Here is a 24,560-nt window from a genome sequence, read left to right as displayed (position 1 = left end):
ACCGAGGTAGCTGGCTAGAAAACTGAGACCCCCCCACGCCACACGCTGCCGCACCCTGGGGCCCCCGCCTTCCACAGGGGGTCCTGGCCACATGCTGGGTCTTCAAAATACCAAGTTATTGCACTTTCAAAAAATACAACACATCTGTGGCTAAACCCTCCCCGGCCCCCCCACACCCCCCACCGCCCCTCCTGTGCCCCCCCGCCCCCCTCCCCGCCCCAACCCACTCCATGGCTTCTTGGCTAAAATGCTCCCTGCTCAGCGGTGCGCTCCAGGGTCTCTGGGCGAGAGAACGTGTTTGCAGAGAAAAAAAGCAAAGGAACAGACGAATGTCAAAGTCGTGGCTGCTGCCAAGGAGGGGGGCCGTGCGCCCGTCCGTCTCCCCTGCCGCCCCCACCACCCCCACGCGCCCCGTCCCTCTGCACCGGCTGGAATGGTCCCTGGAAGAGGCGAGGCGGGGCGTCCGAGTGCGGCTCCCCGGGTCTGCCTGCCCCTTCCCAGGGCCGGCTCGGGCTCTGCGGCTCGGGCTCCGCGGCTCGGCTCCGGCTGGGGAGGCAGCTGGGGGGGTGGCTTGCCTTGTTTGTAAGAGTTTCATTTTTTTTTGTTGTTTCATTTTCCTTTTTTTTTTTTGTACTTTTTTTTGTCATTTTACTTTTTTTTAATTCTCCGATAGGAGAGTCCAGAGGTACAGGTGCCAGGAGCCAGGGAAAGGGGTGGAAAAACAAAATGAACAGTAAAAAGAAACAAATCACTCCTCCCTCTGCACCCCGAGGCCCGCCTGCGCCCCCTCCGCGTGGGTGAGCACCAGGAAAGTCGAGCGTCCAGCCGGGGGCGGCGGCGGCGACGAGCAGTCAGCAGGCCGACACCAGGCCCTTCTGGAAGGGACAGCGTCGCTTGGGCCGGGGGCCCTCCTCGTCCTCGTCCTCCTCGTCCTCTTCCTCGTCCTCCTCCTCCGACGACGACGACGAGCTGTCCAGCGTGAGGTCCACCACGTCGGCTCCTGGCTTCCCGTTCTCGACACCGCCTGCCGCGCCGCCCCCGCCCCCGGCGCCCCCAAGCGCACCGCCCCCGCCCCCGCCCCCGTTGACGTTGGGGGTGGACAGGAGCCCGTTGGCGTCCGAGGTGCCTGAGGGCGACAGGGAGAGGTGCTCAGAGCAGGCGCGGGGAGGCCAGTGAAGGGCAGGGGCCCTGGAGTGCTCCCCCGCCTCCACGCGCGCCACGGGGTCCCCAGGGCCCCCAGCCGAGCCCCGCTCTGCCCCGCTCGCGGGGAGCCGACTCACCGAGCACGAGGATGGGGCACTGGGGGCTGCAGCTGCGCTCCTTCTCGGCGCGGATCGGGCACCACGAGCCGTCCACCAGGTACTCGATCTCGTCGGCGTCTTCGCACTCACTCAGGATCTTGGAGAGGAGCCTGGAGGGACGGGGGGCTGACTCCTGGGCCGCTGTCTGCCCCCCCCGCCCCCCCGGACTCAGGTGGGACGCTCGCTAAATAAGCCACTTCCTTCCCTGTGGAAGCGGTTTTCGGACACCCCCAGCAGGGCCCGGCGTCCCGAGGTGCAGCGGCGCTGCGGGAGGGGGGCCCGCCCGCGCCGCACTCCGTGTGCCCACCGCTACCCCTCTGCCCCGCGGCCCCTCCCTCCATCCCGACCCCGCGCCGCCCCTCACTAGACGAGGTGCCAGGCGTGCACGGGACGGGCGCGCTGCTCACAGCCCCCGAGAGGCCCTGGGGCGGGGCAGGGAGAAGTGAGACCACCGCGTCCCCCGCACACAGCAGCACCCACAAGAGGGCACGGCCGGCCCAGCGGGACACGCCCTGGCCCCGGGCACCGTTTCACTGAGGTACTGCCAGCCAGACCCATTTTACAGATGGAGAAACTGAGGCCCGGGGAGGGGTGGGAAGCTCCCCAAAGCCAATGAGACCAGAAAGCAGGCCGCCTGGACTCCATTCCTGGCCCTGCCCTTCCCGGTCACGGGGCCTCCGTCCGCCCACCTATGAGGCCTGCGCAGCGCCCACCAGCTCCAGCAGCCGAGGGGCCCACGCCAGGCCAGGTCCCGTACAGGGGACACGCGTGCCGCGGTGGCAACGGGCCAATGTGGCCCCCAACACTTGTTCCAGGTCAAAGCGGCACCTGCCCCCAGGTAACTTCAACCACCTGAGGCGCAGTCACACAGGAGGGAGCCCCTCTCCTGCTCCAGGACACGCCCCGGGGCCACTCCGTGGTGTCAACACAGCTCCGCTGCCGTGGACGTCCCCACCGGAGCGCCCCGTGCGCAGCCCAAGCAGGAGTGTCTCTGGCTGGCTCGTGCCCCACGCTCCCCATGCCCAGCTGGGGGTCCTCGGAAGGCAGAGTGTGGGACAGAGTCCTTATGAGGACCCCAGAGTCACCCAGCTCAGGGCCAAGGGTGGGACAAAAGAGCATAATCCTCGAGGAAGCACATGAATCAAGGACCCTGCTTCCAGGAAGCCTCCCTGGCTATGCCCGGAGCCTGTGGGATGCCGGGACTGTGGCGTGTGGGGCACAGCCACACCCCAAACCCCAGGACCCTCTGCCCCTGGAGCTGTCGGAGCTGCCGCCACTCGAGCCCGGGTGACCCGCTCTCGGCCTGTGGGGGTGGGGGGGAGGCAAGCACGGGTCCACACAGCTGCCAGGCCAGGAACAGAGCGGCCATTCAGCCTTGACCCTTGTGCCCGGCCCCAGGGGCCTCCTCACTCCACCCCAAGGCTAGATGGCGTGGGGACACTGGGGCACGGCAGCTCAGCCCCTCCGGGGAGGGGAGCCGGGCTCAGAGCTGGCCGGACCTGGGTTCCAGTGCTGGCCCGGCCACCTGTGAGCTGGGCATGCCCGGGGCAGGTGACTGCCCCCTCTGAGCCTCAGTCTCCTCATCTGTAAGGTGGGGACGATCCAGGCCCACCTCCTGGCACGGTTGGGAGGGATGGCTTGACAACAGCCCGAGTGCAGTGACCAGATGAAGACAAGCACCCCAATGTGGGGACGGACTCACGCCAAGCCCCTACCGACCGTGGGCCATCCCGGGCCCACAGCATGCACAAATCCCACGCACACACTCGGCCCTCACGCACTGCCAGGCGCAGAGGGTAGGCACAGACCCAGCCTGGCAGCCGCATCTCCCCTAACCAAAACCTCTGCCCCCCCGCCCCTCTCCCAGCTCCGGGGACAGGACATGGGTGTGGCTGGCACCTGGCCGGAGCTGCTTGGTCAGGTGCTGGGCTCGGTTTCTGGAAACCTAAGACCTGAGCAAAGTCTCCCTTTTGGGGAGAACGGCCTTTTCCCCTCATCCCCCTGTGGCCTGGGGGGGGGGGGGGCTGACGCCGCCTGGGCAGAGGGGCACCCGAGAGCCGAGACCGGAGCCGGGGAGACTGTGCTCTCCGCCTCTCCGTACAGAGGGCAGACCAGCAGCAGTGCTAAATGCTGGGTGCGCAGCAGCTCTCGGGGTCCCTGCTTCACTCCAGGTCCGCGGGGTCACAAGCAACAACCGACCTCCTGGGCCCAGAGAGCCTAAGCTAGCAGTCCCCGCCGGCGCACGAAGGCCCCGGAGCCCCACGAGGAGGACATCTGCCTTCCCCGCGGCCAGGGCTTCTGAGCCACCCGCAGACCCCAGTCAGGAGACCCAGGGGCCTCCGGAGTTGCGTGGCGCGGCCCCTCCTGCCACAGGGTGGGCGCAGGGGGGACGGGGGCTGCCCAGCGCCGCCCGGAGCCTCACCCGTCAATGATGAGCTGGTCGTAGGGGGCCGGCTTGTCGCACACGGGGCACATCCAGGTGGGCTTCTTCTCGTTCATCTGGAGGTAGAAGACGGCGTCGAAGCACTGCAGGTGGGCGCAGGTCTCCGCCCGGCAGGGCACCGACAGCCGCATCTTCACCAGCTGCGGGGACGGAGCGGGTGGCGTGAGTGGCCCCCCTCCCCCCCCGGACGGCCCCGCGCTGCGGGCAGGTGGGGAGCAGAGGACGCGCACAGCTCGACTCACCGGGCAGATGAGGGAGACCCGCACGCCGGTGGTGGCGATCTCGCTGTCGGGGTCCAGACGCAGCTTCTCTTTGACTGCGGAGAAGGGGGCGGCCGTCGTTAGCAGAAGGAACAGAGGCGTCTGCAGGGTCGGAGCCAAGACGCAGGCTTTTCCAGCACCCTGGACGCCGGGGAAGGCAGCAGCAAGCACCCTCAACCCCTCCATCTCAGGCGGAAGACGGTCCACACACGGAGCACCCCAACATCCACCTCCCAGGATGTCGAGATGTACATTTTAGCTCCAGGGCCCAGGGCCATGAGGATCACCTGTGAAAGTGTCCTGGGCCGCAGCCGGTAATTCTGGACAACCTGGCATGCCGATGGGGCAGGCCGACCCGACAAGCCCCCTCTGCTGCCAGTTTTCACAGCCCATGGGCCTCTTTTGGAAGAAAGATGGAGGCAACCGACAGCCGCAGACGGGGCTGTTCGCTGGGACTGTGTGTCCCACACCAACCATCCCGGAGGGCTCAGCGAGAAGGAAGATGGGCCGCTCCAGGATGGTCCTGGCAGCCCCATTCCTGGACACCCCCAACCCTGGCAGGAGCAGGAGTGAGCCCACGAGCACGGCCTCTCGGGTGACCTGAAGCCAAAGGCCTCGTGGAAAATGCCCGCAACCACACACAAGGCGCCCTTCTTGCCGGTGAACACGGCAGGGAGAGAGACTGGAAGGAAACGCGCCCGAGCAAACCCTGAGGCAGGCCCTCAAGGAGGAGTGCGGTCTCCCTCTGCGTTTGTTCGGCTCTGAGTGGGAACGGGGAGACTGGCTGACAGACCCCCAGAGGGCTCAGGACAGACGGACTCTGGAGCTGCCCCTCCTTCCTCCATGTAACCCCTGCAGCCCCTCCTCCAGAAGCTTCCTCTCCCCTCCCACACAGGGTTGAGGGGACCTAGGCCCACCCCTTTCCCCAATGTCCCGAAGGCCGCATCAGCTGTTCACACCTTCGCATGAATTCCCACCTCAGGGCCTGCCTCTCTGGCCAAATGCCAGCGATGGACTCAGGTGCATCTGGTTTTGAAGCGAGGCCGCCTCCTCCCCACCCGACAGAGAGAAGGCTGGGCGCAGCAAGAAGGCTACAGGTGACACAAGTACAGGACTTCCCGCGGCAACGAAAAACCCAGCAGCCGCTGCGGGTGGCTTCCAAGAGGAAACTGAACCATCGGCACCAAGCAGGGGCCCGAGCGGTCCCACACACACCACTCCCTTTAGCCCTGCGGACCCCCGCCTCTCCCAGACTTCCGCCAGACCTCTGGGTGCCCTGCCCCCACCCTGTGGGCCTCGGCCTGGATGAATCCCACCTCGCCCCCACGCCAATGCCTGCCCCCTCTGGTCAAGTCGGTCATTGTCCCCACAGGGAGATGGGCAGGTAGGGGGCCGGTTTTGAAGAAAGGGCTCTTTGAGGGAAAGAGGGAAGCAGTGGGGTGGGGTGCACAGGCGGGAGCCCTGCCACTCTGCGCCTCAGGGTCCCCAGTGGTCAGATGGGGACATCGCCAAGTCCCTCGGCCCAGGACTACTGTGAGGATCTGGTGAGAAGGTGCAGTGACCAGAGAGGGCCAGTGACTTGCCTGGGGCCGCACAGCCAGCGCACGCACGGACACGAGCCAAAAAACAGGACCGTCTTGGCGGTGGTTCACTTTCAGTGCTCACTACGTCCCCCCCACCGCCCCCAACACAGCTGGTCTGGTCTCAGGTTGGATTCCATCACTCCCCAGTACCTGCAGCTGTGAGTCGGGTCTGCTCCTGCCCCCGTGTCCCTGGTGCCCGGCCAGCAGTCAGAAGCATCGGCCTCCAGCCCCCATCCCCCAGGATCTCTCCCGCCTCGCTGCTGTGGGGATGACCCCCATGTGCTCGCCCTGCCCACATGCCAGACCTGCCCCTGGCTCTCACCACCCAGGCTCCCTGGGCTGGAGGGCCTGCCTCCCGCGTCCCTGCCTCAGGGCTTCTGTGCTGGCTGTTCTGCTCCCCCTCCTTCCACATCCCCCGGGGTGACACATGGGCCCACCAGCTCACCCAACGCCTTGCACAGCTCTGGATGCTTGACCCCAATGGTTTTCAACCTCTGCAGCAGTTCCGAAGAGGTCAGTTGCCGCACCAAGTACAAGGCCACGGAGTAACTCTGGGGACAGAGGTGGGGGAGGGGTGGTGAGGCCGAGGCGGGGCGGGGGGGGGGTGCAGGCAGGAGGCAGCCCCGCCCCACTCACCTTGCCGTAGTTCCCCCAGGTCACGGTGATGCGGTTGGTGGCCGAGGACAGGTACATGAGGTGGGTGAGGTTGATGGGGCGGCAGGGCCTCTTGGGTTCCACTCCAGGCTTATTGGAGGGGTAGTAGCCCTGGAAGCAGACGCAGGGGCTCACACCTCGGAAAGAGGTTCCATGGTGCCCTCTCTGCCCCACCCCCCCAGTGGCCCAAGGCTGCGGCGGGGGGGCACGGGTGTGGGGGGGCACTCACCGGGACCGAGCAGTAGCTGTGGTTGACCTTCACGGCGATGTTGGGCGGGTACTGGTCCTCCTGAGGGCCGCTGGTGTCTGAGTAGCAAATTCTGCAAGAACAACGTGGACCGTGAGGCCAGCAGGGGCTCTGGCCAGAGGGGTGGCCCTGAGAGGGGGACGGGTGCGAGGCCGGCGTGGAGACCACAAGGGCCATTTCTGCCCAGCAGATGCATCGCCGTTCTGGACCGTACGAGGGGCTCTCGGGGCCCCAGATCTGGTCTGAGCAAGGCTGGGCGGTGATGTGTCCACAGGCCAGGACGGACAGCAGGAAGAGAGGAGGAGCAGGCCTCCCCCTCTGACCGGGGAGAACCAGAGAAGCCGTCAGGAGGGAGAGGGGCCCGACTGGGATGCACCTGGGGTGGACAGGGCAGGGCTACGGGCACTGGGGGATGCGGGCAGGCCCAGGCTTACCTGAGGACGACCTGCACGGCCTTGATCCCGGGCTGCAGCTCTCTGCACACGCCGAGGAAGCAGAGGGGAGAAGGGGGGTCAGTGAGGCAGGAGAGCACCCAGCACGGCACGCTGATCACTTCGCCTGCGCTAGCCAGACAGGTTCCCCTGCTCCCTCCCTTGGCAACCGCAGGTCTCTGGGCGCTGACTGAAATGTTCTCTCCTGTTTACTCACTGGTGACTTGGGCAGATGACCTCCCCCGCTGTACAACCGGAGGGGAGTGTCCACACGGATATATTTAATAGGTCGGGAGGCAGAGACCCAGCATGTGCCAAGTGGGCAACAAACGGCTGCTCCAGGCAGAAGGGCCTCGGACAGCGGACACCAGGAATGCCTCTGGCCCTCAGCTGTCATGGCTCGGGGTCTTCAGCAGGGAGATCCTGACCCGGCAGGACCCCAGGCAGTGTCTGGGGACAGCTACAGCCATCACAACTAGGGGAGTCCTGCCATCAAGTGGGTGGGGCCAGGGATGCTGCTCAGCCCCCCATGGTGCCCAGGGCGCCCCCCCAAAGAGGGATCCAGCCCCAATGCCAACAGTGCCCAGGGGAGCTCTGTCAAAGCGGGGGCTGCGGACCAGAGGCAGCGAAAGCGTGCAGACGGGGCGCACCGCCCAGTACACACGGTGGCGCCCAGCACAGGGCGGGGGCGGGGCTGCCCCTCCCCCCACGGCGGAGCGCAGGGCCGACAAGGGGTCTGCAGAAGGCGCCCCTAGCCCAGCCCTCTAGACGGCCCCAGACCATGCCGGCCCACCGCCTGCCGCGGAGGCCAGCAGGGGTGCAGGGCACAGCGCACCTGGAGTTCCGGATCAGCTCCACTTGCCTTGGCGTCAACGCAAAGATGCATGGGCTCTCCTGAAGCTTCTCGTTATTCTGTGGAACTAAAGACAAACTCAGGGTCAGGGTGATGTCTGGTCCCCAGTGAGGGAGCCAGCCACACCCATTTCCAGGGGCTGGACCCTCCTCAGACCCGGAAGCAGGGAACAGGAGGCTGAGCCTCACCCAGGCAGCCAGGCCTGTGGGATGGAAGCAGGGCCACTAGGGACGAGGGTGCAGGGGAAGCCCAGCCCTTCCTGGTGCCACACCACAGCCGACGATTCAGGGAACACCCCTAACCCCGGAAGGGCCTCTTGGGAAGCAGCAAACTTCTTAGCCCTCCGGGGTTCAAGGGTCTCTGAGGAAAACAGAAGCGCTCAGCCTGGGCACCTGGGTGGCTCAGTTGGTTAAGCGTCTGCCTTCGGCTCGGGTCATGATCCCGGAGTCCTGGGATCGAGTCCCACATTGGGCTTCCGGCTCAGCGGGGAGCCTGCTTCTCCCTCTGACCCTCTCCCCTCTCATGCTGTTTCTCTCTCTCTCAAATAAATAAAATCTTAAAAGAAAAAAAAAAGATGCGCTCAGCTCACAGAGAGGAGCCTGCCGAGCTGGCAGGATGCAGTGGGACAGACTGCACACCCTTGCGCCAGCTGCTTCCCCTGGAGCCTGTAAGATGCCAACAACGCTGTCCCCACCTCACACAACTGTTCTGGGCACCTGGCAAGCGTGTGCCTGTCTGTGTGGTGCTCAGCAAAGCCCCTGCAAGGCACTACTGGAGGGGACAGGGACAAGCTGGACAGAGGTCCTGCCTCAGGCATTCATGGCCAGCAAAGGAGGTAGGCAAGTGAAACTGCCCTGAACCTCCAAGTGCACAAAACAAGAGTCACGGAGCAGCCCAGCTCACAGCAGGAGACACCAGGAGGGCAGCAGGGGCACCGCACTAACCATCCCAAAGTGCCCACTGGGTGCAGAAGTGGAGGAATGTCTGCCAGGGGACGGAACCATGGTGGTGACAAGCTGGCTCTTCACTCTCAATTATAACTGCCTCGAGAACCCCAGGGGTGATCAGAAAGTCCCTGAACTTGGGGATTAACATAACAATAAAAAAATTAAAAAAAAAAAAAAAAAAAAAGAAAGTCCCTGAACTAAATGAGAATATACATTGCGCCAAAACTTGGCGGAAGCAGCTAACATAGTCGTTTGGAAGCAAAATCAGAGCTTTAAAATGATTCTATTAAAAAAGACAGAAAAAGGTTTCAAATGAAGGCCTTACATTTCCTCAAGAAACTAGAAAAAAGAGCAAATTAAAGCTGAAGTTAGAAGAAAATTAAAAATAAAAACAGAAAGTCAGCAACAGAAATAATAATCAAACTAGTCTTCTTTGATAAGCTAACTAGAATAAACAATAAAAAAAGATCATAAGCACACCCACTGTCAGAAACGAAAATAGACCGTAGTACACACCTATAGCCTTTTGGTTTAATACAGGAATGAAACCAACAACTTTATGACAATAAATCTGACAATTTAAATGAAATAGACAAATTCTTCCGAAGTTGCAAATTACCAAAACTAGCACCAAAAAATACAAGAAATTTGAGAAGCCCTTTATCAGTTAAACAAGCTGAATGCATAATTAAAAACTTTTCCACAAAGAAAACTGCAGATCCAACTGGTGAGTTCTACCTAATATTTAAGAAACTGTATAAACTTTTATGAACTTCCAGAAAATAAAGAAGAGAACAAGTAACTCACTTTACAAGGCTGACATGACCCTGATACCAAAACCTGACAAAAACATATCAAGAAAAGAAAATTACAAATAAACATCCCCCATGAACACAGACACAAAAACCCTTTAGAAAATATCAGCAAATATCCGGGCCCTTGGGATTTAGCTGAGGAATGCAAGATTGGTTTAAAACCTCTACACAGGGGCGCCTGGGTGGCTCAGTCAGTTAAGCGTCTGCCTTCGGCTCAGGTCATGGTCCCAGGGTCCTGGGATGGAGCCCCACATCGGGCTCCCTGCTATGCAGGAAGCCTGCTTCTCCCTCTCCCACTCCCCCTGCTTGTGTTCCTGCTCTCGCTGTGTCTGTCAAATAAATAAATAAAATCTTAAAAAAACAAAAACAAAAACAAAACCAACCAACCACACCGAAAAGCCACCCGATCAGAAGACTGGATGCGACGTGGCTGGCAGGAGCGAAAGCCTCTGGGGAGGGCAGGCCGTCCTGCACAATGTGCCAAAATCACCCACACACAACGTGGACCCAGCGGCCCCCCTGTTCTAGGAGCCACAACCGCAGACGTGCTCACACACACAGGATGACCGAGGCCCGCGGACAGCCATCACTCAGAACGGTTTCCATCGATGGCGGACGACCTAAATCTATGCCCACCGACCTGGTCTGGTGAAGATGCGCTCCGGAGCAGCTTACAGAGGAATACCACGCAACCCTGACACAGACAGCGAAGGATCCAGAAGCTCTTCACACTCCGATAAGGACGATAAGGAGTAACCTCCGAGATGTTCTTGTCAGGTGAAAGCAGCTGGTGCGGGTGGGTGTGCGTCACACCCGGACTCGCGTCACCGACGGGGAAGGGTCTGCGTAAGTGCAGGTCTGCTCCTCTGCATGAGAGGCATCTCTGGGTTGGGAGCCCCCTGAGAATCGGCCACAGTCACTGCCTCGGAGTGACCGGGAGAGGCTAGAAGCCAGCTTTCTTTGTACTGCCAATCCTTCCAACAGTGCTGTGCATGCTGCTCCTATGAAGGGCTGGAGCGTTTTAGTAAGACACGTGGTCTCTGCCTCAACGTCCCCACTCTGCCTTGTACCATGAAAGCCACCAGGGACAATAAACAGACAAACGGGGCGTTGCTCTGTCAATACAGCTTGGTTTAGGAAGAAAGGCTGCCAATGAAATTGGCCCCTGGCCCTAGTCGGCCAACCGCTGCTCCAGAACCTTCTGAATTCCAAACCACAACAGCAGGTAACCTATCTAAAAACAAACACGGGGCGCCTGGGTGGCTCAGTCATTGAGTGTCTGCCTTCGGCTCAGGTCATGATCTCAGGGTCCTGGGATCGAGCCCCGTATCGGGCTCCCTGCTCAGCAGCGGAGTCTGCTTCTCCCCCTCCCCCTGCTCATGCTCTCTCTCTTGCTCACCCTCTCTCTTTCAAATAAATAAAAATCTTTTAAAAAAAATAAAAGCAAAAAGCAAACACAATTCGGATTTGAAACCAGCTGAGACTCAGAAGCCAGACCACCAGGTTCATAACCCAGCTCTGCCCGGGGCACACATCCCTACCCCCACCCCAGGCTGGGTGCCTTCCGTCCCCGGGACCCAGTTCTCGGGGCGCAGAGCTGGGCGTGAGGCTGGAGCTCAGCAAGAGGCAGCTGCTCTAACCACCAAGCTGCCGCCACCAATTCACGCTTGTTTGCCGAGGGCCTGGCGAGTCCCTGCGCAGTCCTGGTTGGGGCCCTTGAGGAGGGCCGTCTAATTGGGGGGGGTGAGGGGACCCACAGGCCACCTGTAGACATGCCCAGACCTGCCCTAAGAGCCAAAGGGCAATTATTTCTGACGGGGCGGGGCGGGGGGGTGGGGGGGGGCTCACCATACCCAAGCTGGGCTGCGGCGGCTGAGCGGGAAGCCGATCCCACCTGCTGGCCAGGGAGCTCCGTCCCCAGAAACAAGGCAGGCAGGTGAGCGCTATCATGGGAGGCCAAGAGTCTGGGGTCCCTTCCAGGGCTCCCCCTTCTAGATGACACCACCGTGGGGACAGCGTTCGCATTTTCTGCTGTGCCATGGGCCCCGGGTGGCTGACTTCCCTCAGGAAGCCAAGTGGCCGGTGGGAGGTGAGCCGCCCCCTCGGCCGGGACACAGCATACCCTACACGGTAGGAGGGGGGTGGGGGTCCCCCAAATCCAGGCCTCCATCGTCCACTGCCAATGGCAGCTCCACCCTTTCGGCTGTTCAGGGTTGGGCCGTGGGCAGCATCCACGACTCTCGGCACCCTCCGACCCCCAGCATCAATTCCTGGTTGGCTCCAATTTCAAAACACACTAGCAAGGTCCCTCTCCCACCACCCCTACCCCGCCGATCAGTACACTGACCCCTCGATGGCCCCCCAGCTCCCCCAAGGGAGGGATGCTGTCCCACCCCAAGTGGCCCTGATTCCACAGCAGCCACCCAGGCCACCTCCTCGTGTTCCCCAAGTGCCAAGAACATCCTGCCTTGGGGCCTTTGCACTCGACATCCCCTCTTCGAGAACATTCCTCCCCCAGCTACTTAGATGGCCCTGATGTCTCTGAAGTCTGCCCCAACTCCACCAGAATGACAGACTTCCCTGAGCGCCTTTATTTAAAAACTGCAAGCCCCCCAAAGCCCCCTGCAATCCTGGTACTGCCTGTCTCTCCTTGCCCGCTTGATTTTTCTCTAAAACTTTTACCTCCGAAGAATCAACACAATTTCCCAGTGTCTTTGGCTCGTCATGAACACTGAACCAACCCCAAAGTACCTCTGCCGTGTCACACAGGCTGCCACAAAGCCATGGGGGCCCCGCGTGGGCTAGGACGAGGTACCCACCCCAGGCCTCAGAGCCCCCCAGGGACTAAAGGGAGGGAACCCCCTGCTCCCAGGTCTTCTGGGAGGACTGGGAACCAGCCTCCGGTTCAATCCAAGACACTAACAGAGGAGCCCAGCACGACCATCTCTACCCCGGCTGCCAGGCCACTGTGCAAACCACCACCGGCAGAGAACACGATATGGGGGGCATGAGGGGGAGGGTAAAACAGTAGTTAGGACGTAGCCACCGTTCTGGAGGATCACACATGCAAAAAAGAAGAGGGTGGCAAGAACAAGCCCAAACCTCCAACAGGGGCCTAATACTATTTTCTACAACACACACACAATTTTACAAAAGTTTAAATAAGAAGCAAAGAAACCGGGATCTCCAATCAGTCAGAGAGGCCTGGCCTCCCTCCCACTAGTCTGCAGCCTCCTGCACCCTGGGGCCTCAGAGAAGGATCAAGGCCAGTCCTCCAGGCCAATGCCCCCAGACCCACATAGGGTCTGACTCCGGCCCCGGCTCTCCAAACGGGGAAGTCAAGGCTAAGACACGGTGTGGGCGGTGCAGGGGCTTGCCAACAGCAGGGAGCAAGCAGGCACCTGCCCTGGGTCAGGGGCTCTGGGCTCACACCCCAACTCCTCCAATCACAGGGGAGAACTTGGGTGCCCACACCCAGCTGGCGGGCTCTTGATTTGCTACTCCTGAGGTCATGGGGATGGTTCAGGGTCACACACTGAAGGAGAGCCGGGGAATGCTAGCTCTCGGTCATTCTCACGGCAGCTTCCTGGCTGCTTCTCAGCTCCCGGACTGGGCACCTCCTGCCCCGCTCCGCGCCGTGGATGCAGTGAGGGAATGAACCGGTCCCAGGCCCAGACGTTAAGAACACCTACAAATGAATAAGCCACGCCAGGGCTGGGGGCACAGCCATGGAGGGGGAGAGGGTGGTGATGAGAAGGCGAAGGCAGGCAAGTAGGAAAAGAAGATGAGCTTCAGGCTAAGTGCCTCGGGAGGGAAGGGCCATGTGGTGTCTGAGAAAGTGTGACAGACAGAAGGTACAGCATGTGCAAAGGCCCCAGGGCAACACAGCCTGGTGTTTTGGAGGAATAGGGAGGGGAGGGGAAGGGAGAAAGAGGAGAGGAGGGCAGGGAAGAAACCAAGCAGAAAAGTCAGTGGGTCATGGGAGGGTTTTGAACAAAGGAAGGACATAACCGGACGGCTATTTTAAAAATTTCCTCTGGCTGCTGGGGGGAAGACTGACAATGTGGAGGGAAGAAAGCAGGGAGACGGCTGGGCAGGTGGGCGGTGGGGGAAGCCCCGCCGGCCCAGTAGGTTGGGCCACCTGCCCCTGGAGTTGGGAGGCCGGACCTGGGATGCCACGTGACCACCCAAGCTCCCAGGGCCCGGGATGGACCTGAGGACCCAGGGAGGGAGCATGCACCTGCGTGTGAGCCCCGCCTGGCCCCTGGACGGCACACAGGCCACTCTGCCTCTGCGTCCCTCAGGAGCTAACACCCACCGCAGAGAGGACCCCAGGAAACGAGACCCGGGAAAGCTTACCAGATCTTCGACGACCCCGAAGCCCTCGGGACAGTCCAGCCAGCCCCCACTCTCCCCGTGGCCCACCCATCTCGTGTTCTCTGGCCTCTCCCTCCCTCTCTCCTCTCACGCCACACCTCGCTCCAGTCACAAGGACTTCTGTTCCCGAGCCCTCGCTCACTGCCAGGCCCGGGCCTGGGACACACTCCCCTGCTCCTTCCTCTCTGTCAGGCTTATGGCTACTCACCCCTCAGGTCTGGAACGTGGCCTCCTCCAGGAAGCCTCCTGCCTGCCACCTCCCCACGAATGCATCGGCAGGAGTTCCCGGCCCTGACCGCCCCCAGGAAGCCTGCGCTCCCCAAGCAGAGCATTGCTCTCCCGGCACCGTTCGTTCACCTCAAGTGCAGCTTCCCGGCAAAACACGCCAGCCGGGGGACCCCATACCTCCCCTGCTGCTTCGGCGATACCAGCCAGAGGCCGGAGGGGGAACACGTGTGCCCTGCACAACGGGGCGGGCGCCGGACCAGCAGTCCCCAGCCAACACTGGTGCTGGCCACCCTCTGGGGCACGGAGACAACCAGGAGACCCTTCGGAGTTGTCACGACGTGGGGTGGCTCCTTCACTTCGGGGCGGCAGGACCCGGCCCCACAGCCCGAGATGCTGGCCACAGGACACTGGCGAGCCTCACAGAGCAGCACTGCGGCAGGTCGTGCTTCCTTCCTTCCGCCCTCAAGTCTCATGACGGCCTCTCCTTTCTCCCACGCACCGACGGGGCTCCAGGCCTCCTCCGTCACTCTCCGGCCGCTCACACCCTGGGTGGCTATCAGATGCCCAGTGAGCCCCCAGCTGCAGTGGCATGCCCAGGACGGTGTTCCCTGGCCCCCCTTGGATTCTGCTGGGGTTGGGAAGCAAGTGCCCCTCTCCTGGCTGGGATGGGTCGGACAGCCAGGCTCTTTGAGCTAAGAGGAGGCCTGAGGTCCAGAACATTCACGTGCTTCAAAATGGGTATCTCCCCACAGGGGTGCAGGGCACTGATGACTCAGGGAGGGGTCAGAGTCAGGAAGATGGCTGAGCCTGCGGCCCCAGGGCCCCCTCCTCAGCATGCTGTGTGACCTTGCGCCAGTTTCCCGACCTTTCTAGGTGCCAGCCCCGCTGGAGCAGATCATCTGTCTCCTAAGGTCCTTCCAGCTCCATTATTCTCCTCCCCTCCCCCAACCCAAACATTCCACTCCCTGTGATTTATGTCTCCTCTGCACCCGGCGCGATCTCCATCCCGAAGCTGGAGCTGGCCGGCGGCTCTTCCGGGGAAACAGACCAGAGTGTTTGGACCTCATTCTGGTCAGCAGGTCACGGTCAGGAGCGAGGGGGAAGGGGAAGCCGGCTGAGTGCAAGCCCCGTGCAGTGGCTCTTGGGCAATGCCAGTGCGGTAGAAGTCACCACGGGGAGGCCCCCAGGTTGAGGAGCGGGGGCCAAACCCACTGGTCCTGGAATAGAGGGGACCAGACGGCTTCAGGGCCAGATCTGTGCTCGACGAGGGCTCTCCCTAAGAACCTAGCAGGCAACAGAGGGTCCCTGAGGATGGGAGTCCCAAGGAAGGGGTACATTCAGGATAGGGGCGGGGGAGTGGGTGGGAGCCAGGGCAGGGCGGGGTTGGCCTCTTTGTTCTGAGCCGCCAGCAGAGTAATTCCTGGTGTAGACAGGGGAGCAGACTCTCCCGGAGATCAGGTGACTGGGGTCCCCGGGGGCTCAGGGCAAAGTGATGCATTGTGGGGCAGGAGTGGGAGCGGGCCATGCAGGAAGGAAGCTCGTGGTCCAGGCAGGAGAGGGAGAATGCTGGCCCTTGAGTTCAAAGTCACCTCTGCCCCCCGCCCAGTGCCATGCCTGACTTACTGCTTCCCGGTGAAAACCCAGCCTCCTTATTACAAACATCACCCTTGAGTCCTCAGGAACCTGAACCATCAGCCTGACCTTCAGAGCCAGCCAGTCCCAAGGCCCCCAGAGCCTGCCGGAGAACCCCTGGGGGTAGGAGGAGAATGGGTTCCAACACGTACAGAGGGTAGTCAGGAGGAGCAGAGCCAGGGTGGGGTGGGGGCTGTCCTGGAGAAACTGAGGAATGGGCCTTGGGTCTCCAATGGTGCCATGTCAACCCCATGACAGGTGCTGTTAGGCCAACTTACTCCCCACTCGGGGGCTGGTGACTGCCAGAGGGAAGGCAGGAGAGGGCAGAGACTCGGGTTGATATGGGGCCTTGGGACTCCAAGGCCTGGACCAGCAGCAACTCCTTCCAGCTTCACCAGAACCACAGCCGCCTTGCCCAACCTCACGAAGCTCAAGGGCTACAGGAAGGAGGAAAAGAGGCAGCTGCATCCCCCGTTTCCCCGCAGCTAGGGCTGGGCAGAGTGGGCTCGCTGGCACGGGGCTGGCGTGGAACTCTCCGTGCACAGAGGGGCCTCTTGGCTGAGCAAGATGGGATGCTGGGTCAGCAGGGCAGGAGGGATTGAAGCACACAGCAGGGGGCATGGCGGGTGGGGGCACGGCGGGTGGGGGCACGGTGGGGCTGTGACCTCTGCCACGGCACGCAGAGACCAACTCACAACCAGGGCCAGAGCTGGTGTGCGGCAGGGGCTCGGTAAAGATGCAGGGGTTGAAAGGGAGACGTGGATGAGGGGCTGCAGGGGGGCAGCTGGACCCATAGTACTGACATGCGCTCGGGGCACCTCTAGGCCCTAAACGAGGAATGCCAGCGTGAACCCTTACAAGGGTGGAGGGCTCTGCTTGTTCCCTGCTGCTTCCCCAGGGTGGGCTTCCACAGGCCTCCCACCCAGCAGGCCCTCAAGGGGAAGAAGACGGAAGAGGTGAGAATGACGACCAGAGGGGCCTCCAGGCCCACGCGGGCACCCAGTCAAATCCGAGGGGCGCCAAGAAGCCCGTCGCACTAGACTCGCTATCTGGAGCCCTGGAGGCACCAGCAGCTGTGGCTGGAGGGAGCACAGGGGGCCGAGACCAGGCTGACACCCACCCTGCCCCATCATCACGGCTGCCAGTGAGGGGCCAGGGGCCTGTCCACACACAGCGCGTCATCAACCTGGGGGCCAGAGAAATGAGCAGAGAGGAACCACAAGGCCCTGGCATTGTCTCCTCTACTCCTGGCGGTGTCCCACCTCTTAGGAGCACAGCCAGCCTTCCCTAACCAGCTGGTCCATGGTGATCGGCCTGAACCCATTGGCCAAGGCTGCTCCCAAGGCTGCCTACCAGGAAACAAGCCTTTTGTGGGAGGAAGGAAGGAAGGAAGGAAGGTCAGATCCAACTTCCAGCCCTTTTGCCACAGGGAGTTAGAGCATGGAAGCCAGCATCCCTGGTGGCCCCCAGTGATGCCCGCCTCCTGATGGTCCAGGCTGGAACAGTCCCGGCCCATAATGTACAGAGTTGGTCTGTGTGACCGACGGAACGTGGAACACAAAGTTAGGTCCCTTCCAAGCGGAGGTCAAAGAAACGACGTGGCTTGTAGCTGCGCCTACGCTCACACATGTGCGCACACGAACCCTCCCACCACCCCCATCACTGGTTCCGGACGAAGCAAACCACCATTCCACACTGTGAGGATGCTTAAACAGTCTCCAGAGCCCGCATGCCAAGAATCAGGGTCTCGAGCCAAAAGCCAGCAAGAAACCGAGACCTGCCAGCAGCCCTGTGAGTGGGCGGCCCCCAGCCCTAGTCGGGCCTTCAGATGAGACGGTCCCCAGCCAACAGCCTGACGGAGGCCTCACCAGTGCCCGTGCGTCAGGACCGCTCAGCTAAGCCACTCACACGTGCCTGTTGTGCTAAGCTGCTGTGATTCACGCTCATTCATGAGACAACCCTACAGGTCACTAATATAAAAACCCAGAGGGGGCTTCTGTGCTTCCTAGGAGGGAAAGCCCCCCACGACCCCTTGGCCCTTGCTGCTTCCCGAGAGACACTCCGGGTCGGTGACGTAGCTGCCACAGGCACTGGGGGAATGCAGAAGGTGGGACACCCCCCCCCCAGGGCGGTGGCAGACTCACCCAGCTCTGTGGGCTTCAGCAACTCGTCCAGCATGTTAAAGAAGGGCAGCTTCACCAGACGCACTTCTGGCTTGAGGGTCTTGGCAGGCAAGCGTCCAAGTCCATTCAAGTACTTCCCGTAGAGCACGGGGTAGTCAATGTTGGGGCCCGAGAGGGGAGTCCTGGGCACTGTGCCAGCCCGGTCGTAGGTTGAGTGCATGGTCAGGGGGTCCAGGGGCCGGTGGGGCTGGGGGACAGGCTCTGAGCTCTTCTTGGCGTAGCGTGTCTCGTACAGCTCCTTGATCTTCTTGAATAGCTCGGGGCTACAGTCAAACTGGACCAGCTGGAGGGCCCGGGTGACAAGTTCGTGTTTAAGTCCGCTCTTACTCCGGCCAACAAAACCCAGGAGCATCTGAAGATCGGAGACTCGGAAACTCATCACCATGTTCTGGGGAAGAGCAACAACAGACACACACGCTCAGAGGAGACCTGGCCAGATTCGGGGACTGCCAATGCAGCAAGGGGCTTCCTGGAGCCACCTGGGCCCTAAATTGGGGGACAGTGAAGTGACAGCCCATCAGGTGCTGCCTCGCCCTGCCCCCAGGTCCCCTTCACTCTAGCTGGCAGGAGCCCAGGAGGAGGAGGAGGAGGCGGCGGTTTTGGCACCAGGCCCACTAGCCCAGGCTCAGTCCCACTGCCATGCCTTTGCTCAGGCTTCCTGCTCACCCTTCCCTGTGATGCCCCCTCCCAGCTCAGCCCTGCTCCCCTCCTCCTTCTCAAACCTTCCTCGGCATTGCCAACGCAGCAAAAGCTTCTGACCGCCCCCCCAACACACACCACTGCCTTCTATTTTAGGTTCTCTTTTCCCATCTTCAAGCCTGAAAGCATCCCCAGGGCAGGAACTGGGAATCTTGCTTTACCCGTAAACAGCCTCAGCCACTCCCTAGCCAAGAACACTAATGGCCTCTCTGAACCTCAGTCTCTTCGTCAGGATGACAGGATCCACTTCGTCGGGATGTGGGAAGGACCAGATGAGGTAACATACGGAAAGCAGAGTAAATCAACGTTGGCCACAAACATGTTTTCCCTTCAGTCTGGAGGATGGTAGCCACGATTTAATACTAATCACCTGCCAGGAACTGAGCTGCACATGCAATCATATACTTAACTCTGATTCTTAAAACAACCCTGCCAGGCTGGGGGGACCTCCACGTTACAGCCAAGATTCAAACCTAGGCCTGACTCTAAAGCCAGGGGTAATCTCTCTACCGCACTACAAGCGTCCACGTGGAGCTGAGCACACGCGAGCACCAAACGTCTGCTGATCATTCCAGCAGGCCCTCTCCAGCTCGACACTGTGGACGCTGGGGCTGGATTGTTCTCTGGGGTGGGGCTGTCCTGAGCACTGTGGGGTACTCAGCAGCATCCCTGGCCTCCACCCACTCAATGCCAGGAGCCCCCCCAAAACCCAGTGGTGACAATCACAAAGGTCCCCCAGACACTGCCAAGTGTCCCCTGGGAACAGGATCGAGAACCGTGGGTCTGAGGGGAAGGCTTTGGGAATCCGGCAGCCCCAGAGGCTGTGAAGTGAGCTGTGGTGAAGTGAGCTGTGGCGAAGTGATGAAAGAGGTCTGGCAGGGTCCCTCCAACTCAATCAAGCCAAACACGAGAGCTCAGCTGATGCCAATGTTTTCCTTGGGGCGGCCTGACCATGGTCTGCCCTCTGTGAGACCCTGGACCCCAAGGGGAGAGACGCTTCCCCAGAGGCTACATGAGCAAAGTGTCCTTGAAGGATGGATGCGCCGGCAGGGTTTCAGGGCCACTCACACTGAGCCCCAAAGCTGGCCTGTGTTGAATGAAACGTGGTGGGTAAAAGAACCTTCCAGGGGAATGGGGAAAACAGGTACAAGTGACGAGGGTGTATACTGAAAGCTGGCGGGCACAGGGCAGGACAGCACCCAAGGAAACCAATAAAGCCCTTAAATTCAACTTGAGAGTCTGACAGTCGGAGGTGGGTGGGAATCCTGCCAGGGTGTTTACGTAGCGGTCCCAATGCCAGAAGGCTCTGGTGTTTCCCGTTTCCTGGCTGTCGAGGGGTGAGGCGTGGAGACTGATGGGAGCACTGGGACTTAGGAGCCCCGGGTTCCCAGACGACCCTGGGTCCTCCATCAGGCCTCTCTGCACTTTGGGCACCTCATCTAGCCACGTGGGATGGGAACCCTCTAAGATCACTCCCAGCCTTACACCAGGCTCCAGCTGATGGCGGGGAGGGGCTGTCGAGGCACAAAACGACAGAGACAGACGTGTGGAGCTGCCCCGTCCTGCCTGCAAAATCTCAAGAGAGAGCCTTTTCCTGCTCCCGCACTACAGACGTGGAGTGTCCGCCGCATGCCAAGCACGAGGGCTCTTCCGGCGCGGCAGTGCCAGGGTCCATCGGAGTCCCAAGGGCACTTCCTCCCACTGCCCCCCAGCTGTCTGGGGGCCTGGGGACCCTCACATCCCAGCACACCCCTGGCCTCGGGACCGAAGCAGTGTGCTGGCCTTCAGAAAGCCCGGAACGCTTATGAAAACAAAGACTTCACCTTCCTTGGCCTGACTTCCTACCTTAAGCAGAGAAAACAGGCTTGCAAACAAGATGTTTCTTCTGGAAGAGGCCCAAGGCCTTGGAGGGGAGAAGCGATGTCATGTGGAAGCTGACTGCCCTCCATGGAGCTAAAGGCAGGTGGGCTCGGGACGCTGAGTCTGACCATAACACATCTTCTAACATCACCCCGCCCCTGGGAGCGCCCTGCCCCCGCCGAGGCCTAGCCCTTTCACCAGGTTGGACATCCGGATCTGCCGCACGAGCATCCTGGGGCACATCCCTCAAGCTGCCATATGTTCACGACTCAGATTTCTCAGCAGCTGCCACCACCAAGGAGCCTGCCCTTGACACTGGGAGGAGGGACAGCGTGAGAGGGGCACAAACATTCAGGAAGAAGCCCTCAGCGCTTTGCAAATCACTTCCTGCCATGGCTTCATCCTACCCCGCCTGCCCCTCAGATCTGTGTTTATAAACAGCACCAGGCCCCGACGGCTTCCATAGTCTCAACTCTGGGCTTGTTTGGTGCTGCGTGGAAAAACATCAGCCTGGATAGAGCTGCTGGGCTTAACTTAACCAGTCTCGGGTATAGGTTCCTCTGAACGTGGGGAAAGTTAAGGTCCTTCTCTCCAGGAAATAGGAGATCTGTGCAAAATGCTACCATCCCAAGGGGTTCCCAGACTACCTCTTCCCCCAAGCCCTCTCAGGGGCCTCAGGTGAAGAGTCTGATTTCCAAGTTTACCAACAACCCCCCCCTTGCTCTCCCCACGGAGCAGCCAGTTTTGTACCCCAAAAGACGAAATCTCCAGCTCCTAATACAAAAGGTTAGGTAAGCACCTAAAAGAAGAGAACACTTCAATGACACGTGCGACACTCCACGGCGACAGCCAGAGACTAAAGAAGAAAGGCTCCCGAGGCTCAGAGCAAAGCTGTGCCACTGAACGGAGGCTCACATTCTAGAGAACTTGAAAAAAGGGTCAAGTTGATTTAATTGGGGTGGGGGGCCCCAGCCACCAGAGGGTCAAGTAGAGTTCATCAGATCATATTTCAAGGCCCTGGATGGTATAAAAGAATTTAGTCCCTACCCTCTGGTGGGGGTGGGCGTGGGGGTGGGGGCGGGTGCCCAGGCCCAGAGTCACAGAGTCACAGCCCCATGGGACCACTGAATTTCAGGGCTCCAGGGGACTTCAAGCCCACCGGCTGCCACCTCGGGCGTGCAGAGTTCAGACTTCTGCATCTCCCGGGGAAGTCCCAATTTCTCAAAACCCTAGAGAAGGGCAGTGTGTGTAGTACAGGCACTGAGGGGGATGCTCCAGGGGGAAGGGAGCTCCATTTCAGATCTCCGCGGGAAGGGAAGGGAGATGGAAGGAGAGAGAGGAACAGGAGAAAGAAAACATTTACAGGTCAGGACCCTGGGGAGGGGAGACCAGTGGGGAAGGAGGGGGAGGAGCCTCTGTCCAGCAAAGGTCCAGTCCCCTACCTCCCTGCCACCAAAGACCTTGAGTAAACTTCTCAGGAAGGAAAGGAACAACCCTAGTGTAGTTCGGGGCAAGGGCCCTGGAGCCTCACCGTTGGGGAGGTACCTGGAAGAGGGTACATCCCTTAATAGGGATGGCACCTATGGGATGTGGAACCTGAACCCCAAAATGGAGTATGAGGGAGAAGCACTGAGGGCACTGAAGAAAGAGGTGGGGGACTCTCCATGGATCAACACAAGAAACCAGCAAAAAAGGAGGAGGCGGCTCAGAAGCCAGAGCTGGGGTGCATAAAGGGATCTAAAGTGGGGTTTTGGGAGCTGTATGGAGGGAGTACGATCTTAGTAGACTCACTAAGGAGTATAGGGGAAACTTAGTATGGGGTCTGATCTTGCTAGTGTGAAGTTTAGAGACCCCAGGAGCAGAGTCCAAAACCTCACAGATGCTGTCCCGAGGGTAAAAAGTGGGAGGAAGGCAAAGCCCAGGACCCAAGACTGAGGAGAGAGTTAGGAAGGGTTTGAGCAGAGAACAGTGGTCAGGACTCCATCCCAGGCGGGAGAGCAAACTCGAGTGACACGGTGCCCACTCCGAAGGCGAGAGAGATGGTGTCAGGAGGGGGGCGGGGCTCTGGGACCAACGCGGGAGCTGAACTAGGGGTCCAAACTCCAGCCCGGGGTACGAACCCCAAGAAAACACTGTGTTTGGGGGTGCTTCGGGACCCTGGCTCATCACCCCGCATGGTGGAATCGGTGGCAGAAGGGTCAGGGGACCCTTCAGAGCAGGGAGTCGCCAACCCCAGCTGGCCTGCTGGGTGGGGAGGCTGAGACCCAGATGCCAGCCTTCGGTGCCATGGGAGGCGAAGACACTCCCCCAGGCCAGAGAGCAGGACCCCGGCTCAGGGCGAGGAGGGGACGAGCAGTCCAGCCCGTCTTGCTGTCCGGGGGAACTGTGCCTCTAGCTGGGAGGCGCGGCCCTGTCCCCGTGCTTAGGGAGACTGGACCCTAACCACTCGGGCTGTGGGGGGGCAACCCCGCCTCAAGCCCGAGAACCAACCCCCAGCGCGAAGGCTGGGGAAAGGTTGGGGGGCCCCGCCCCCGGCCTCCCCGCCCCCCGCCCGCACCCGGCGCGCCAGGGCCAGGGGCGGGCGAGGGGGCCGGGCGGCGAACCGCGAGCTGGCCGCGCCGTGGGGCCCCAAGCGGAAGGCGCAGACCTCCGCCCGCCGCCCGGCCCCCGCCCACTCTCCCGCCCGCCCGGGCCGGCGCCGCCGCCGCTCACTCACTTTGGCCTCCACCAGCTCCGCCGCCATCTTGGCCACCAGCGTCCCCCGCGCCGGGAGCCCCCAGCCGTCGCGTCACGTGACCGCCCGCCACTCGCGGGCGGGGCCGCCGCGGCGGCCAATTAGCACCCGCGCGCCCTCCCACCCCCTCCCCGGCGCGCGCTGCTGCGCAATGCGCAGGCGCGTACGACCGCCGCCCGGGCCTCGGGCCAATCAGGGCGGCCCGACACCGCCCCCCTCCACTTCTCCCCCGGCCACCACGCCCACCCCTCGCGGCGTCTGGCTACTTAAAGGAATACGAGCCCCGCACAAGTCGGGGCGAGTTCTGGGTCCTGTGTGGGTAGGGAGGGAGGATGGGAGGGGGCGGCGGTGACAACAATGCAACCAGGTGCTGCGGCCCCCGCGCTGGGCGGCCGGCCAGGTGCGCGCCCGGATGCCAGGCGGCGTCGGGGGGAGGGGACGGGTGCTCCGGCGCGGCGGTCGCCAGCGCGTGCAGCCAGGCGCCCAGCCGCCCAGCACCGTGCAGCTTCGGCGGGCCCAGCGCGCTGCACATCCGGGTCCTGGCGCGGCCGAGGGCGAGCGGGCGCGGCGCCCCCCGGCTGGCCCCCGGCCGAGGAATGAGGCCCTCCTCCCCAGCTTCCCGCGGCTCGCTCTGCCCCGCCCCTGCGGGCGACCCTCTGCGGGTCCCGCCTCCCCACCCACAGTAACCTTTGGAATCTGCGCTAACTGGAACCTCCCCTGCTCTAGAGCCCTCGTCGGCTCCCCAGCGCCCGCGGGCAGCGCGGCTCCAACTTGCTTGTGTCAAAGGCGGGAGACCAGAGGACAAAAATGAGTGTTCCAGGCGCGCCCGGCTGGCTCCGTCGGGAGAGCGTGCGACTCTGGATGTCGGGGTTGTGAGTTCCAGCCCCACGTTGGGGGGCGAGTTTACTTTAGAAATAATAATTACTATTTTTAAATTTTAAAAAATGTGTGTTCCAGGGCTCATACCCTGAGTTCATGATTCTCAGGGCAGGAATTAAGAGAAATTTAAGGAAGCACCCCAAATCACTCAAAGTATGTTGATTTTTTTTTAAGGTTTATTTATTTATTTAACAGAGAGAGAGAGAGAGAGAGAGAACACAAGCAGGGGGAGCAGCAGGCAGAGGGAGAGGGAGAAGCAAGCTCCTGCTGAGCAGAGAGCCCAACGCCGGACTCGATCCCAGAAGGCTGGGATCGTGACCTGAGCTGAAGGCATACGCTTAACCGACTGAGCCACCCAGGTGCCCCTGTTAGTGTGATTTTTTAAAAAATAAGAATGCAAGAGAAAAAATCCATGATGATGAAAATATCAGAAT

At 61.2% G+C, this 24,560-nt stretch overlaps 1 protein-coding gene across 1 annotated transcript; it reads right to left on the bottom strand.

Annotated features, from left to right (window-relative positions):
* Nucleotides 1–220: 220 nt before the first annotated feature.
* PIAS4 (protein inhibitor of activated STAT 4) lies at nucleotides 221–23,310 on the bottom strand. The gene is made up of 11 exons (XM_032394903.1): nucleotides 23,230–23,310; nucleotides 17,916–18,342; nucleotides 7,755–7,839; nucleotides 6,923–6,964; nucleotides 6,471–6,561; nucleotides 6,224–6,352; nucleotides 6,033–6,138; nucleotides 3,987–4,060; nucleotides 3,724–3,884; nucleotides 1,281–1,411; nucleotides 221–1,126 (listed from the first exon to the last, which is right to left on the bottom strand). The coding sequence occupies exons 1-11, from the start codon at nucleotides 23,254–23,256 to the stop codon at nucleotides 852–854; spliced, it is 1,548 nt and encodes a 515-aa protein (XP_032250794.1). The 5' UTR covers nucleotides 23,257–23,310; the 3' UTR covers nucleotides 221–851.
* Nucleotides 23,311–24,560: the final 1,250 nt, after the last annotated feature.

Source organism: Phoca vitulina, unplaced genomic scaffold (genome assembly GCF_004348235.1).
Source record: "Phoca vitulina isolate PV1807 unplaced genomic scaffold, GSC_HSeal_1.0 scaffold81, whole genome shotgun sequence".
Classification (NCBI taxonomy): Eukaryota; Metazoa; Chordata; class Mammalia; order Carnivora; family Phocidae; genus Phoca; species Phoca vitulina.
This window is presented reverse-complemented; position numbering and strand designations above follow the sequence as displayed.